We start from the raw sequence: 17,721 nt of genomic DNA, 5'->3' as shown, positions 1-17,721 counted from the left end.
GAGAATTGTATGTGGATCACTTCAGTAGCCTAGCCTCTCGTCTAAGAGAAGCTGATTGAATCCAAGTGCCAAACTAAAATCTGGGCGTTTTGCCCAGCGATGGACGTTTCCGCAGCCCAGATCTGGCAGCTGGAGGAATGACAGGGGGGTCCAAGCCAATAACGGCAGTTAGCATGAACGTTGAAGAGCCTCACCTACCCGAGGACCCTGGGCAAGCTGTGATGCGAGCCTCTGCAGGCGTGTACTGCATAGTATGGCAGAACGGATGACGATAGGGTTCCAACTGGCAGCCCAGGGGTTTTCTTTTTGTTTTCAGGGGAAGACGAGACTGGATTGGAGGATGGGTCGAACGAGACGTTGATTCGGCATGACGGCTGGTCGGAAAAGACGGCGAAAGTCAGTTCAACTCCTGAACCACGACAACGACAGCGACAGCGACAGGGACGTTTGGTGTTGGTGTGTTGCGGCTCCTTTTGGCTCGAGTTTGTGTGCCTCACCTTATGAAATTTACCTTGCTTTCCCTTCCCTTCAACTGGCATGTCGGTGCCTAACGTGCCTATCGACGTGACTTGACTTTGGTTAGCTCACTTACCTCCGACCCGAGTTGGAGCTTCAGCTGTCGGAACGTACCTCGACTTCCCACCGGCACGCGACGCAACAAATGAGAGATGATGACGGGTCACGAAGGTGTGTGAGCTGCCCATACAAGATGGGAGGGAGTACCGTGCTCGAGGTGTCAGAGATGCAGTGATGTTCGGATTTTCCACTCCCTGGCAGCTGGGTAGCCCCTGAAGTGGTAGACCAGATGCGACCACGACGGGGATGATGACTGAGGTCTTTTGAGAGGAGGATACTTCGTATGGTAGGTAGCGGTAGAGAAGGTCCAGAAGGTGCGGTTCAGCACACCGGCGCAATGCCTCAGCGGTGTTGCAGCACCGGCGGCGGGGACATATCAGTGCGCCGGAGGCTCTCCCGGTAGGTTGACCTGGAGTGGTAAAGAATGAAGGCGGTAAAATGTGAGGGAGGGAAATCTGAAAAAGGCTAGGCCCAAAGTGTCACGTCAAGCTGGTCTCTCTCTGGTGTGTGGTCTGTGGTCTGTGATGTTGGTGGTGGAGGTCTGTTTCTGCAAGATGGAAGGTGCCCCCGGCTCGCACCGGGCCCTCCCTTGTCCTGAAACCCGCTCTTTCCCACGCTGAGACGCATGGCCCCCTGCAAGTTTTGTCGCAGCCAGCACCCAAAAGACCCCTCAAATGCCGGCCGACCTCGTTGCACTAACAAATTCTCCGCAATCTTGATGCCGCCACCTGCTAGTCGTTACACATTCCCACCTTCTCCCGATTCGGTTCTTCGAAACCGCAGCATCGATACCAGATTGGCCGGCTCTCTGTCTCATCTCTACGACCATACACACACTTTTTTCTCAACTGGACTCTCTCTCTCACTGAAAGACTCTCTCTCTACGGCGATACAGCACACTCCAGACCCCGTCACGATCTTCACCACGCGCACTGCATACACTGGGGGTGTCCCTGAGACTGGCCCTCCTGATGGCTTCCCAGCTTCCGTTCTGCCTTTTCTGGCCTTCTCTTTCGCCGGCCGCCGGCCCTCCTCCACCGGCTTGGGGATGAAGCTACCCCCGTATTGTCTCGCCTCGCCCCCTGCCCTCAGCGTCTCCGTTCGCCGCCGGACCTTCAACGCCTGGAGGCCTGCTGAGGCAATGATTGTCCCTTACAAGCTTCTGTTCCTCGTCTACGCTCGCTGCGCACTGGTTCCAGTCCATACCAATCACTGCCGACGCTGGCCAGGGTCCCTGTCTCTAGACGCCGGGAGAATGAGATATGGATTATACCGCACGCTACCACTACGGATACGCTTCTGTCTGTACGCAGTACGGCTACCGCAGGAGGTAGGGGAAGGAGGGAGGGGAGGGGTGGACCTTCCTCCATGTCGTCCCTCCTTTCGGGCAAGTCTGTTCTGAGTACTGCAGAGTATCAAGTTGTGAATGCCTCAACTCATCATCATCTGGACTCAGCCTCTAGGTGTTGCAGAGCAGTCGTGTTCGGCCTGCCAAGACAATAACCAGTCTGAGCAGAACACAGGGCCTTGACCCTCGCGGTCGAAGAATCAGGAACGGAAGCATGGAATCACCAACTGGATGACGAATGGCCTCGTCTCTCGCCGTGCCGTCTCGTCTCGTCGAATCCAAATCTCTCAGCCCCTACTCAGGTACCGCATGACAATACCCAACCACGCGAGTGACCGCTGACTTGTTGTCCACGGACCACCCACTAGAGCGCCGCACCCATCGGCTTTCGCGTGCCAGTTCCTGCGCCAGTCCCAGTCAGTGCTGGTGCCCGCCCGGGGTGTCTGGATCCATCCCTGAACCATCTCGGGGGGCCATCTGTCATGCAGCATGGGTCTCCCCGCGAATGGTGGATAGATGATCGACCCAATCTGATACATACTGTCGCCTTTCTCTCGGCTGCTTCTCTTCTTCCCTCCCTTCTCCCTCTTCTCCCTCTCTTGGTCACCAACACCGCCACTTGTTTGGCGTTCACCACTTTTTTCATTCTTCACATACCAAGGCCGGCCTTATTCCTTTCGATTCTTCTAGACCCCTTTGCTGGCACTGTCGTCTACTTCGTCTTGTATCTTTTTACTTTGGATCTGTTTTTATCACTGGCAATCGACTCGACGTCTGCCCACACGAATATTTCCCACTTCGAATCGTCGACTTCACCGACTCGTATTACTATCGATCTTGGATTAGCTGAGGGCCATGGTCGGAACCGATTGACAAAAGGAACATCTTGGCGACTATCTTCGGTCTGGACTGGAAGGATAGGATGTTTGAGGAAGAGGGAATGGCTCCTCACGCAGTTCAACGGGGCGAAAAGCCCAAGAGACGAGCCGCCCGCCCCGCCAACATTCAAATACCGTCATTTTTCAAGGAACGCGGTGCCGACACCGACGATGACTACGCCACGCAAGTCAGGAGGGCAGCAGGTGGCATTTGGGAGAGGGTTGTGAACCCAGGTCACGACTTCGCCGACAGGGTGGAGGCTCGATCCGGTAGCGACAGCGACAGCGATAACCCGCAGAGGAAGCAGAAGCTCAAGAACCCTCCTCAGCAACAACAAGAACAACCTTCGAGCCCTGATACGCCCAAAGCGAAGCCGTCCAAGAACCTTCAGCAGCAGACCCCGCTGCCCGTGGCCACGCTTCGACCTGCGCCAGCAGTACCAGCAGCACCCGCTCGCCCGCAACTATCCATTCCACCCGCCATCGCACTCCCGCAAGTCTCAGCTCCTCCGTTGCGAGTATCAGCACCGCCCAAGATCTCGGCTTTACCAGCTGTATCGGCACCACCCAAGGTAACACCCACTCCCTCGGCTTCCATTCCGCCGGCCGCCGGGACGCCCGTTGCTCAACCAAATGTTCCCGTCCAGCGTCCACCTGAGCCCGAGGAGCCACCACCACCGCCTCCCCCTGTTTTGGCACCGGCAGAGCCCGACCCGCCGCCACCACCGCCTCCCGAGGAAGTTCCTCCCCCTCCGCCTTCACCAGGTCAGCCGCCGCCGCCAGAGACGATGACCGTAACAGCTCCTGCGCGTACCGTCACACTGATCTCGACGATGATGCCTACTGGTAACCCTGTAAGTGGCCTCATGTGCTGTTCAAAAAGTGCGTTGCTAATGACAGGAGCCCTTACCTAAACAGTCGAATTATCCAACGCCTTCATTACCGCCTCCGGCTCCGCCGCCGAGGACAACTGGCCTGCCCCCTTTGCCGTCTGTGGAGCCATCTGCACCGAGGAAGGGACTTGATGGACACACTACGCCTACAGTCACTGCCACTTTGGCATCAGCAGTCATTCCAGCTGAGACCATCTCAGCTCTCCCAGGACAGGCTGGAACGAGCCGTCCCGACAAGGATGACGGCAGGCCACCACGTATGAACCCCGAGACAGAGCACGCACTCATCGCTGTCGGTTCAATTGGTACGTATCTGGTGTCACGGCGAGAGTGGACACAGCTAACGTGATGAAGGTTCGTTCATCTTTGCCTGCTTCCTTGGCTGGATTGTGTGGAGGACGGTCAAGAGAGCCGCCAGGGCCAAGAGAGATCGGGATTCCTCATACCGTGGCGACACCCCGGGATTCGGAGCAAAGATTCCCTTCTTCAAGAACCGATCCGGCGGCGGTGGCTGGGAAAACCTTGACGGAAATCAGAGCATTCACCCGTCGCAATATGAAAAGGGGCCCAGAGGAACCTTGAGACTGAATACCGATGTCTACGGTCCCGACGGAAAGCCAATGAACTATGGTCCGGGCTCGGGATACGGTGCCAGCTACATGTCACCAGCAGACAACCGGGGCAGTCCCTTGACCGTCAGCCCGACGGGCACACTACAGATGAGGGCAAACCCCATGAACGGCCAGAGCAACTACACTAGCCAGGTCGGCACATATAACACACAAACGGGCACGTTCGTCAGCCATGCGCCCAGCCAATCTCTTACTCACATCATCGGACAATACGGTACTCCTACGGATCCCAGCATGACGTTACGTTCAGGTATGGGGGCTGGAGCATACTTCAACCAGTCGGAGTTGGCTCGTCAACCGTCGGATGCGTACGATCCCAACAGGCGGCAAGTCAACAGAGCCAGCGAGCTGTCATCGATTTCGTCCGGCTTCGGTGACGGCGACATTGTAGTCCCTGGAATGGCCTTGCAACCGCCTCCTCCCGTGTCCAACCCGTTCCGCGCCTCCCAAAACGGTGGTCACTTCTCATGGATGAGCAAGAGCAACCGCGATACGGTGTATACCGAGACTAGCGAAGACTTGCCGCCTAGGTTCCGGACGGTCAACAGCTGGGTTAACCAGCAGACAGGCCGTGTGAAGAGAGCGCAGACGCGGCCGGAGACTGATGAAGACGTGCCTCCCGTTCCCGGACTGCCGGCCGGGACGGGCCAAAACGGTCTCCCCCCCGAACCACAATTCACCATGATGATGCCGGATGGCGAGATACCTCGACGACCTGACCCGGCGCCGTCGACCGCGTCGTAGCCAGACGTGACAAGGACCACAGTCACTTTCTCTTTGTTTTCATACCCAAGCACGGCGCTGAGAGGCAGGAAAGTCAAAAGGGGATGCATGGGAGCGGTTGTAATACCATCATATCACAGACATGACCAGCCATCCAAGGGCGGTAGTATAAATCAAGCATCACAGTACCCAAAGAACTCCAGCAACACCTTCTCTTCAAGCCTGGCGCTTGGGAGGTCCTGCAGAGTTTGACACATAGTCCACACGTGTAGCTCCCAGCTGCCATTGTACACATAGCCGATTTGGAGGAGAGGAGCGGTTGGGTGAGGAGACAATAATTTAAAAGTACAACAATGCACATATTCTTTGATGATTGCTGTCGTTCCTGGTCTGTATGTGAATCGGAAAAGCGAGTGAGGAGGTGCGGGTGTTCCCATTGGTGGGTTCGTGATCGTCAGGCACCTGGGCTGCTGATTTGTCGGGCGATCATCTCGACGAACGCGTTCAAGTCTGTTCTTATTTTAGGAACTGCTGCTAAGGTACATATTGTCCGGGATTCTCTCCAACTCTCGTGGGCAGCCAAGAATGGCCCAGCTTGGTGATGATGAGGCCTTTTCGCCATCGTGGCCGGCACTTACATGCCTTGAGGCCCAACCCTAACATTCATCAATCCTTTGGGGGCATTGATGTGTGAGTCTGTAGAGGAGAATCTTGCTGTCTCGACCTCCTTTGATTCCCACACCATGGCATTTGCTCTCCAGCCGCGAGTTTTGAAGTACTTCATAGCCATCGCCATCAAAAACCCCGCGCGACGCTAAGACGGTGTTTGTGCTTGAAGCAGCGGTCAGATCAAGCTTCATTCCTGCCCAGCCCCCGGGATACCGCACGCTAGAATCTGGCCGTGACGTGTTCTCCAGCGCCAAGGCGGATTTTATCCCTATTGATCTTCCCATATTATTATAGCGAAAATACAGAAGAGCGGAATGTCGAAAGACGGCTTACGCAGCAGCCACACACAGCCCGCGCCATCGTCACCTCAATCAGCAGCGCAATGCGGGTTCTGGAAGCAAATCAATTCCAGACTGGATGTCACCTCCCATTGGCCGCGCGTTTCGGGAACGGGTGGTTCCAAAACGTTTGCGGGTCCTCGGGCCTCGTTCTCACAGTGAATGAGCAACAAGTCCAGTCGGGTGTTGTTGATGGGTTCCAGGTTCGAGGTGCTCTGCGCCTTTCTGGCTTTGGTGCACAGCCGCAACGTCGAGTCTACCCGTGCCGGCGAGCGGACGAATCACAGGCCGAATAACTCCGATCATGGGCTTCTGTACCCGACGAATACCGCGTAAGGGATTCACGGCTGTGGCGGAGCCGAAGGGGAATTGTGGGGAACGCCTTTGGGGAGCTGCAGCGAGCGGCAGGGCGGGGGCTCGTTGACGTACGCAATGGAACACAGCATTGTCTGTCGCTGCTGCGCTGAATGAGGATGAGGGGCGGCGCAACATGCTCCAAGTTCATGTCCAAGCAAGGTTGAACCGCCGCCATCCTGCGACCACGCTTTCTATTCTCCACGATTAACAACGTCCGACCAGGCTTCGACATTTCTCGACGACGGAGCCCTGTCTAGTCCACATACAAAATCTACCTCTTCGGCTTTTCTTTTTTTACTACACTTTCTCAGGTCCCTCGTCTGATCAATCTTCCATCAGCTTGTTCCTCCTTCCGCAGTCCCTTCCGGAACGTTGCGCTTCCTTTTCGTCTCGATTCACGTGGCCGGCGCTTAGCTTCTTTCTTGGCCCTTTTTCCTTGGGCGGTGACATTGTCTTTGATTCATCACAGCCAAGACAGACGGGTGACGGACGCTACTGAGACTCAGCCCACTTGACCTTGCGCACCTCTATTGTTCGAGGTCCCATTACGGCAGCCTGATCCGAGGCCTGCCTACTTCTTATCTACCTGCCCAAATCTCACCGGACTCCAAACGACAGGAAAGCTTCTTTCTCGCGAACCTCTAGACTACATCCACGAGCAGCTCGGGAGCCGCCGAGAATAATCCGCCATCATGCTCGACGAAAACCTACCGACATTCCACTTCCGCCCCTCCTCCGAAAACCCCTCCAACACGGTGCTCTACTTCACCCACCAAGGCTCCGACCCGACACCCCAATACGTCCTCAAGCGCGCCGACTCCTCCAACCCAGCAGCCCGCAACAAGTACGCCTCCGCCCTCACAGACATCGCGTCGCAACACATCATCTACGCTGAAGTCCTCGTCGAGCCGGAATGGACACAACCAACCCTCTCCGCCGCCGAGGCCCGCGCCCAGAACGGCTCCCCCGCACCTCCGCAGCCCATCCTCCCAGACCAGGTGACCCTCCAACTCTACAACCCGGACTCGCAGGTCGTCATCAAGACCAAGGCCGGTAGCTGGGGTAAGAGCGACAGTTGGGAGTTCGAGATGCCCGAGCAGAGCTTCCGCGAGCCCAGCGCCAGTATGCTCGACCGCTCGTCCGACGACCCGCCCATTAGCGACACCGTGCCAAAGGTGGTCTTCCGCTGGAAGCGCGACGGGAGACTGAGCAGGGATATGACGTGCTATATGGTCGGCAAGAGCGTGGCCGGCAAGAAGAGCAAGGAACCCGATATCACAGTCGCCATGTTTAAGGACAAGAAGCACGAGAGCGCCGTGACCATCTACGAGCCCAACCTGCAGCGTGTGGACGTTGAAGACCGCAAGGGTCTGGATATTGTGCTGCTGCTTGGTGCCGAGGTCTTGCGCGACCTGTTCCTTAACCCAAGGCAAAACGTATTCAACCTTACTGCCACCCCGCCTGCTGTGTCCGGGCGAAGGAAAAATTCCAAACCCCCTCCGCCCCAGGTCGCCCCCGTGGCCGCCATGTCTGGTGCCATCGGCAACAAGCCCGCATCGCCTCCCGCACAGCAGCCCATGAACGTGAACAACGGCCCGCCGCGTCCCAACGCCCGTCAGCAGTGGGAGATCGACAACGAGACGAAGCGCCTGCAGGCCATGGTGGCCGAAGAGCAGCGCCAGGCCCGCGAGCGCGAGCGCCGGGATGCCGAGGAAGCGAAGCGCATCACGAAGATGCTGGAGAAGGAGGACAAGGAGCGTCGGCGAAAGGAGGCCGAGATCGAGAGGGAGACGGAGCGGCTGAGGAGATTATACGGCGTCCCGCCCAACGCTCCCACGCCGAACCTGCCCCCGCGTCATCAGCCCCCGCCCGGCAGCGGCGCCGGATCGTGGCACGTCGCCCCGGCGCAGCCACCCCGACCGTCCAGCGCGGGACCTTATCAGCATCAGGGCCAGCCGGGGACGAGCGCGTACCGGCCGCCGCCGCAGGTCCAGTTCGCGCCGCAGCAACAGCCGCCATCCCAGCAGCAAGTGCCGCCGCAGCAGCAGCAGCAGGGCGGCCGCGGCAAGCTCCCGAACTTGATGTCTGGGCTGCTCCAGGGCCCGTACGGGAACACGGCTGCCAGCGTCAGCAACTTCTTCCACCGGGACCGGGCCGAGGAGGAGCGGAAGCAAAAGATTGCCAAGAAGAGGAGTGTGCATTTCTGAAGCGTCGGTGTGGTGGGGGGTTTTTAACATTTGGCATTTTTATTTGCATATGTCTGGCGTTTTAATGGGTTCTCATGGCCAGACGGCATATTTCTTGCACCACCGGTTTAGGTGTTGCTCACTGTTTGCTTTTCTTTGGAGGGGATATACCATGGGCCTAGGTAGCTGAGGATATCTAGAGTTACGAATTCATGAATATTTCATCAAACAGATAGAGCTTGCGACTATGTTATTCACCCGTGTTGAAGGCTCATTAGAAGTCAAAATGACTTTGTCGACCTTCGAACTACCCATGCCCTCTATGTCGTTGCAGATACCTCATGCGATGCTACAGCAACCTGATTTTGAGTGATAGAAAGCTGTGGGCAACATCAAGACTACTGGATACTGTGAAGAGGATTGCTACATGACGCGAGCAGCCGAAAATGCGAAGCTGCCAAGCAAGACCCAAATATTCTGTCGCACCAGATCATCTTCCACATCATCCGAGTTCCGTTTTTTGGCTGACAAAACCCGTGCTAGCATTAACATGTTCTTCTTCCAGCTGGACTTGGTGGTAGAGCACCAGAACAAACGACGTCTACGAAAGTCGACGGCTGGATTAATTGCTGATTTGAGCCACACATAACAGCAGCACTGCGGCTTCTCCGAGATCTTGTTGATCATTCGGTGCTCGAAGAAGGAAAGTTATCCAGCACCCGAGATGTCTCTGGGCAGACCCCTTCAGACTCCCGGTCGGTTTCTTCAAGCGGAGGAACCAGGATCTCGTGAACATCACTGTCGGTTTTGGCGACTCTTAGATGGTGCCTGTTCTCGGGTTTTAAATGAACCTTAGGGTTTGCGTCGTCCATTACTATGTCGTAATTCTGCTAGGTGTACTGATTGTACAACCAAGAGATTGAGAGGTTATTGGAACGACGACCAGGACTCTCTCCGGCGTACAGTACCGAAGGGTCTCAGTAAGTGGAGGGCGTGAGGGGAGGTTGAAGACTTTCGAATTGAACAAGTTTGGGGATACACTGGCGTGGGATATGGATTTTTGTTTGTGACCATCTCTATCATTCCTCGGTGAAATTGCTCATTCGGACTATTGAAGACTTATCTGAAGTTTATATCAATATCAAGTTTAAGCAGTCATCTATAGTTATCTAAAAGAGTAGGATTTTAACTAACTTAGCATATAAAATAGTGCTTAATTATATCTCTATTATTATACTACTAGGCTATCCTCTATTCATAATTACTTCTTTCTACATGTTTACCTTACTAAAGTTAACCTTTGAAAGGGTGGTGGGTGGAAATGTGGGTGGCGGGCGTTGCCTTCTCCAGATGTGACGCTACTGCCTACTGCACCACCCCGTGCCCTTTGGTCACTTAATTGCAGCTGCATTGCCCAACGTTCCAATGCTGCGCGAGCAGTGCGCAAGTAGGGGTAAACAGAGCGAGACACGCAGACTGACAGAAGATTCGTCGTCCAAGGGCAGCTTTTCACAGATGGTTGAGGGACTTACATACCCTTGAAGGGAGTAGTAGTAACAGAATCTGCCAGAGAGAAGTCGAGAATCCCTCAGAGCAATCGGAGGCTTCAAGGAGGTTTTTAACTCGCCAGCCTAAGAGGCACCAATAAGCCTACGTACGCGTTAACCGATATCTAGTCTGACATGCATACAGAGCCGCCAATCGATGAACAATTTCTTGGTTTGTAGGTACTCAGCTCATACCAGGATCATGATCCTGCCTGGTTAGCTATGTTGCTTCGCCAAGGCAGTATTTGATTTGAAATGCATCAGGCTCGCAGTAAGGTTGTACCTCTCACTATATGAAGAAGCTATCGCCACGCTTGTCACTGCATTCCTTCCTCAATTACAAACACCATCAGCTCATTGCTTTGACTCAGGACTCACCTTCTTCGTAAGATACAGGCGGCTACTTTGGAGGATGACTCCTTCCTACCGTCTTGTTCCCCACCGCCAAGCGGTCGGGGAGAGCGAACAAGAGGCTATTGAAATGAGCGACAAGCGCATTTCCTCATCTTCAAGGCCAATGATGGACAGAGGACGGTGGACTACCGTATCGGCAGCTTCATCCGCCGAAGATGAGGCTCGGTCACGCGAACCTGGTGTACGAGAGGATTCCAGTCGCGCATCCCTCATATCCATCACGTCATTGCCGTCTAATACTAGTGAGGCCGGCCAAGAAAGAACAGAGAATTTCGAAGACGTGTCATATCCAGAGGCCAACTCAGCTACCACCCAGGAAAACTCTCAACGTACAAGTTTCTCGATGTTTGGCAAGCTGTCCCTTTGGACATCTGCAACGCTGTTGCTGTCGCTGCTGTCCATCATTGGCACAATGGCGTATTTGGGGTTTTTGTGGTCGTTCCCGAATGGAACTCAACACAGTCGCGCATGGCTGAACATCGTGTTGAGCGAACGAGCGCTGATCTCGATAACGATCTCGGCTGTGATTTTACGAACGGCTGTATCTGTTCAGGCGATGTGAGACGCTCCCCAGCTTGGCTTCGTACAACATGTAGAAAAGTCTGACCCATTCAGTGGTGCGACCTCGATGCTGGCCAGTATCATACTTGAACGACGTGGCGTCACAATGTACAGCTTCGCTGCTGTCTCACCCCTTCGCACTGTGAACAACGGCCCTCTGAGCCTTTTGCTTCCCTCGAGCAGTATGCTCAGTGCGGTAGGCTTCTGGGGTGGAGTGGTCTCACTCTTGTATTGCACTACGCTAATCCTTCAATTCACGTCAACTATCTTGTTGGCCGATATCAAGACAGGCACCTTAACGGGAGGTGAAATGATGAACGCCACACTGACAGGCATGTCCTTCCAGAATATCAATCAGACTGCAGCACGAATGGAAAAGCCAAGAATGTACTGGGCGGAGCCCATTAACAGTTTTCCAGCCTTCGCGCAAAATCATGAGGATTACAATGTTGGAGACTACACCAGAACAGGAGATGTGACGGACGCTGTGGTAGACACAGGTCTGACTCATAGGGCTTTTCTCCCATTTGCGAGCGAAGATCAACGAGGCTCAATCTCAACCTTCTCTGGAACAGCCACGGTCGTGGACTCCAGAGTAGTGTGCGTTCGACCGAGGATGCATGCGGGCCACAGCATCGCCCTTGTGGCTAGGGCTCTGGGTGGCTCTGGCGGGGGACTCCTCGACCGTTGGTTTCTCAGCGGAGCTATCAGCGTGGACCCGGACGTCACACCGGCTGGTCTCATTCTAGCACACGAGCCAGTGACCCTGGCTCCCAGTCTGACGGAGTTAGATGAATTGCCCAGGGTCTCTTTCTTTTACAACGAATCAGTTCGAAATGGGTCATTTTATGTCGACCTCGAAGACCCGACAACAAACATCATGTTCGGCCAAAGCGCTACGGAATGGAACGTGGTGCAGTCAGACATTGCTGAAGGCCCACGACTGCTGTCTTCACTGGACCCGCGTTATCCGCAAATCGTTGGGTCTACGACTGCCGATATATTCAACGTGTCCAGCAACCAAACTGGCGGCGAGACGACCAGATACGAACCAGCCTATTATCTGAAAGGCGACAAAATCCCACTGATGACTGGCCGCGCTTATCAACTAATGAACATTACGCCTGCCGCGTCGTACCCTACGTTTGCCAACCAGACAGACGATAGCTTCGACTTGGACGGTCACGGTATTCTCTTCCATGTAGATCCCAAATTGCCGGAACTGCGCGGAAGGGCTGAACAGCTCGTTGTTAAGCAAGAAAACGAGTGGCTCGTGTTTACTGTACCAAAATTACCAGGATGGCGCATCGCCACTACGCTATGTTTTGATTCTTTTGTTTCGTTCGACGCAAATGTCTCGCTGAGAACCGAGAAGGTCATTAAGGAACCGATTTGAACGACTTGGAATGCCACAGCTAGACGGTTTGGGATTACACCTGTTCGGCAACAGCTGGACGAAGATGGGCCAATAGATGGAGCGACGGGTGCAACAGACAGCCATCCGACAGTCCTAGAAACAACACCGGAACAGCTCAGGGGTCAAATATCACTCGCATATGAAAGGTCGAAGACTCAAGACCTCGACTACATCCTATCCCCAGCTCAGGGATTCATTCAAAATGCACTGGGCGACTATCAAGCTTCTGGCAACATATTTTGCACTGAGTGCAAACTCAACATACTTACGGGCCCAGGTAGCGCAAATTTCTTACCAGGCAACAACCAAGTCGATGTCGACTACATGTTGTTTTTCCAAAACAATAGTCAACTCCATAATCACATCTTCCAAGATATTATCCAAAGCACGCATAGCCCAGTGAGAGCCCTCCAAGCATACTACACAACCCTGGCCCGCCAGGCATATTACGACAGGCTACCGTATTTCGACATCACAGATACACCTACTATTTCGTTGTTCACCAGCGTGCCTTTCCCGAGATCACCAAGGGGCCTGATCGTGGTTGGCGTGGTGCTTTTTATTCACGTCACGTTGGTTGTCTTTGTCACGGTATGTTTTCTTACGAAGACTACAGTATCGCGGTTGGGGGACAACGCGTGGCAAACCTTGGCTCAGACTAGGTCTGATGATATGGATGAAGCTTGTGCGGCTGCATCCATGTCGAAGGACGAGGACGTTGAAGAATGGCTGGCGTCTAGGGGTAGGGGAAAGGATTTGTTTCATCTCGGATGGATCGGAGAGCCACCAAACGAGACCGTCGGACTGAAAAGAGATTGAAGTTGCGTGGTCACGTCAGCTTCCAAATAGCACTTTTTGAAAAACAAAATTATATAGCGTATGTGAAGGGGAAAAGAGTAACAGCCATAGGTCTCTTACCTGCCCCAGACCGCCTCGTAAGTGAGGCGAATAACACACGGACTGAACCAGATCGCTAGATTGTTGTTACAACCGCTACAGTTGGTCCCTATAAGCGCTTAGCTATATAGTGCAGAGCAGCGGATAATTATACCAGAGGTATGTTTTTTATGTGGTGTTTTGACCCTAGTTTTTGGGCTTCATGGTTGATGGTCGCTCTGGTAGGTGTCCCGGCGGCCCGAAGCGTCATCGCCTGCAGTTCACAAAGCTCATACGATATAGACCGTCAGCTTGTTCTCTCTATCATCTCCAGGTGAAAATCTTTTTCCGTTCTATGTGGTTGTTATATCGTTGACGTTGTGTCCTGATGTGTGATCGTGGTGTTCGGCGACCCACGATGTCTTCAAGGCAATCTACTCTCTTATCCATTGCACTCCTAGTGAAGTGTTGAATGAGTAAGAAACAGATGAATCCTATTTCTCCCCTTTTATACCTCGACATGTACAGTTCCACGGAGCTGTGATTGATATTTCTCGGCTGGTGGTCGACTAAGGTACTAAGTACCGTCGGAGTCCGATTACAAACCACAGCCAGAGAGTTCTCTCAAAACTCCTCGTTTGTGTCAAAGATACTGTGTGAAATTGGCCAAATCTATAAGATTGCTTGCCATTCTACTCCTCTCAATCTCATCGTCCTTGACAATGTCAATTTCTAGATTAGGTACACGATAGACGTCATATCGGTCGAATAATCTTCCGTGGGTGTTGTGCACGGACCATATCGATTACGCTAGCTGCCAAAATTTCTCATGATGGGTCTCATACGCTATCTCCAGCAAAGCTCTTGATGAACCTCCCCAGGCCAACTCCAAGCTAAACTCCATCCCGACGCCCACCTCCGCGACAACCAAGGTCATTACCTCTTCGCCAACAAATTCGACTGTGAAATTTGCTGCTAGCTATCTACTTCATTGTAAGATAGCCTTTGCGCCAAGGTCACCAGCAACAGGACGAATCTAGCACACGACTCCAAAAAAGCTTGAGTCTTCGTACACCACCCCCGGGTTACCTTCCGCGACCGCATCCTCGAGATCCTCGCGACCGAAAACTGCGCATTCGATTCTTCCAAAAACAACGCTCCACAAAAGCCGACAAAATGGTTCAACTCACCGAGGTCGAGGATGAGCACTTCCAGGGCAACCAGGCTGGTCCCATCGAGGATGAGGGCGACTTCACCGACACCGGTACGTTTTCTCGTTCTTTCCAGCGATACGCAATCCTCAGATCACGATTCCAATCCTCAAACCCTTGATTATCAAAACCCATGGCCGCACTACGTCACACCTGCTAACTCCCACCCCCAAGACTCCGAAATCTCCGAGGACAGCGACTTCGACCCCACCGACGAGACCTTCACCGAGCGCCTGTACGCCCTCAAGGACATGATCCCGCCGACCACACGCGGCTGGGTTCAGAGCAAGGTCAACTTCGGCGTCAGCGCCGTCCAGAACACGTGGTACTACGGCTCCCGCACCGTCTGGGTCGTCTGCGCCACCGCCCTCATGATCGGCGTGCCCCTGGCCACCTGCTGGGCCGAGGACCAGCAGATCGAGGGCATGGAGCGCGAGTTCCGCATGCGCGAGGCCGGTGGCGAGCTCCTGACGGCCGGAGAGCCCGGCAAGGAGGGCGAGAACACCGCCGACATCCTCAGCGCCCACCTCGACAAGGCCGAGGCCAAGCCTGCTCTGTAAACGAAACAAGAAAAAAACAACAAATCCAACGGAACGGAAAGAACGATGTCCCCGAGTAATTAGGGACAACATCACGAAGACTGCGCTATGACCGGGAATGTGTACGACCACCAAGCGGGGGGGAAGAGGGGGTTTTCACGAAGACCGGAATTCCTCCCTTGATTTGGAGAGGATACTTGCGGTTTTAATCTGGCGCCTTCGAAAAACAACTCAACTGTACATCAGACCAAAAACTCTCTCACAACTCTCAACACCTAACGGAACATTGCATGCATTGCGGCCATGGATGGGGGTGGGGGGCCGGCAGGAAGGGGGAATTCCCTGCCCTTGTGCTTGTACTATAGGACGTTCATGAAGGCCGCGTTTAGGGAAAAAGGCCCGTTTGCAATCATGACCAATTCTAATACCCACCTTGTACCGTCTTCTTACAGTGACGCTGCCTTCACTTCGGATTGCTTTTAGGCCGGGATGGTGGCTTGTCGCTACATTGGTTGACATTGGCAGTATCCGAGACGATGCTTGCCTGCTTCTGCATATAGATGTTGACAGGCAGGGGAAGCGAGCTGAAAGTGTCCCATCTGGAAGGAAAGGATTGGTGAAACGAATTGGTATTGGGTGTTGGGGCTCATGCAGCTGCCAATGAACAGTCCATCAACGATATTCTTCTTCATGCTTGTCTACGAATGTTCAAACAGGGCCAAACGACATAGCCGGTATCGAGAAGTCTGTTCATTGTTCTCCATCTTGGTTCTTGCGCAATACTTGGACTACTTCCAACAGAATCTCCAATTCTCAACGTTTAAAGACGGCTGCTCTACAAGAGTTTAGATGTAGGACCAGCTAGTCCTATCATTTTGCGAGACACCTCCCAGCTTATTTCCAAAGCCCCTGGCTTGTTAGAAGGCCCCGTTGCCCGCTCCTTCAGCTCAATCAGCTTATCACAAGTTAGCGTCAAAGGGGTCGTGATGCGCAAGTACAAAACCCAGAACCAGAACCGAGGGCAGCGAAACCAAACACACCAGACATAGTCAGGCACAATTGAAGGGCTGGATTTGAAGAGATTCGCTCTGAACTTTGCCTAGGGTATCCGTGAGGCATTCAGGTAGCCAACTCGCTTGTGGATGAGATGACTTTTCTTCTCCCCTTTGCGCTCATGTCCACCATCTCCCTCCGCTGATTATGTATTAACAGTAGCATCATTAATACTGTTGGGACAACACCATTGGTATCAGGACGGTGATATAGTCGATTGGCACGTCCTGGGGGAACCTAGATGACCCGGGCAAGCTGATGTGTAGGGGTCATATTGAACAACAGAACATTGAGGCTACACTCGCTGCCATGAGCAGCTACACGTACTTTCTGCGGTGAGAACGGAGTAAATATACTCTGTGCAGTTCGCTCAGAGCTCTTTAGCTTGTGTGTTGATATAAATGCACTCCATCCACTATTGAAAGCAAGGGCCCTGTGGGAAACATCCTTGACTTCAAGAACGGGTTAGCTGAATGACTGTTTGGTTCACCATGCTCACCTTTGGCACCTTTCCCCCCGGAAAGGACGAAGGACAGAAAACGAGCATCGTGGTGCATGTAACCAAACATGAATAATCAAGCGACAGCTCTGGCCTCTGACACCAGTTAGGGTCGAAGCTGCAACGTACTTCCAATCAATCATTCCTTCTTGAGTTCCATTATATAACCACCGAGATCCTTCATCCAGTATTACTTTGGCGGGCAAATTCGTTATTGCGGGGATTCCTTTGTAACCGTTTTCGCCGCCCTCTCTATGATGTTATGAGTAGGTTGCCCATCAACATGAAGAAGCGGCATTGATTTTCCCACCGAAGACACACCCCAATCAACAGCGAATACCATGACGACGACAATGATGACGGATGTCTAGAAATTCAAACGAACTGTCCCAGCAGGATAAATCGATATACGTAAAAACTGCGAGGCATTGGTCGTTTGGCATTTATCGAGTGCCTGCGGAACCAACTAGCTGGTTTGACGTCGACTGGTTCGATCCTGGGTACGAAAGTACCGTCCCACGGAGCCTTTTATACCATACCTCCAAGCACTAACATTCTGCCAAACAGAACCAACAGTTCCACAACATGCGAAAATCCGGGACCTCGACGTCGTGCTGTTGTTGCATGACAGAGAAGGGAAAAAAGCATGGACACGGCGGGTACCTCCCGACAAAAGCGTCTCCATATCCCGAAACCAGAGCTCCGGAATCGGCCCCATCGGCCCGCGCCGAAATGTCCGCAATCGTACACGCTCGCGTTTCCTCCGGTCCGACAGAAAAAGGCCTCAAAAAGATAAGTTACAGCCACGAAAGCTTCAGCACTGTACTTCTGTCGTAACACCATTATTTTTTACTAATAAGAAATAGACGGATGGGTGTCTTATCAGAGCGTCAAATATCGAGAGTTTTCTGGTCTTTTTCTATTTTCTCTTTGTTCGGTTTTCGTCCTGAGTCATACAGTGGAAGACCTCACTGAACGGACGCAGACACGCTTAGAACACACAA

The 17,721-nt window shown here is 53.5% G+C and overlaps 4 protein-coding genes across 4 annotated transcripts; all 4 read left to right on the top strand.

The window, feature by feature from the left end:
* Positions 1 to 2,810: 2,810 nt before the first annotated feature.
* On the top strand, positions 2,811 to 5,071 carry CkaCkLH20_04512 (uncharacterized protein; the record flags this gene model as incomplete). Its single annotated transcript, XM_038887231.1, has 3 exons — positions 2,811 to 3,656; positions 3,721 to 4,000; positions 4,050 to 5,071. The coding sequence occupies 3 exons, from the start codon at positions 2,811 to 2,813 to the stop codon at positions 5,069 to 5,071; spliced, it is 2,148 nt and encodes a 715-aa protein (XP_038747397.1).
* A 2,035-nt stretch (positions 5,072 to 7,106) lies between these two features.
* Positions 7,107 to 8,621, top strand: CkaCkLH20_04511 (uncharacterized protein; the record flags this gene model as incomplete). Its single annotated transcript, XM_038887230.1, has 1 exon — positions 7,107 to 8,621. The coding sequence occupies one exon, from the start codon at positions 7,107 to 7,109 to the stop codon at positions 8,619 to 8,621; it is 1,515 nt and encodes a 504-aa protein (XP_038747396.1).
* A 2,871-nt stretch (positions 8,622 to 11,492) lies between these two features.
* Positions 11,493 to 12,518, top strand: CkaCkLH20_04510 (uncharacterized protein; the record flags this gene model as incomplete). The annotated part of the gene is made up of 1 exon (XM_038887229.1): positions 11,493 to 12,518. The coding sequence occupies one exon, from the start codon at positions 11,493 to 11,495 to the stop codon at positions 12,516 to 12,518; it is 1,026 nt and encodes a 341-aa protein (XP_038747395.1).
* A 2,073-nt stretch (positions 12,519 to 14,591) lies between these two features.
* Positions 14,592 to 15,186, top strand: CkaCkLH20_04509 (uncharacterized protein; the record flags this gene model as incomplete). Its single annotated transcript, XM_038887228.1, has 2 exons — positions 14,592 to 14,679; positions 14,801 to 15,186. 2 exons carry the CDS (start codon positions 14,592 to 14,594, stop codon positions 15,184 to 15,186), a joined length of 474 nt encoding a protein of 157 aa, XP_038747394.1.
* Between the last annotated feature and the right edge of the window lie 2,535 nt (positions 15,187 to 17,721).

This window comes from Colletotrichum karsti (assembly GCF_011947395.1).
Source record: "Colletotrichum karsti strain CkLH20 chromosome Unknown Scaffold12, whole genome shotgun sequence".
In the NCBI taxonomy this organism is placed as follows: Eukaryota; Fungi; Ascomycota; class Sordariomycetes; order Glomerellales; family Glomerellaceae; genus Colletotrichum; species Colletotrichum karsti.
The sequence above is the reverse complement of the archived record's forward strand: the minus strand, read 5'-3'. Positions and strand labels throughout refer to the sequence as shown.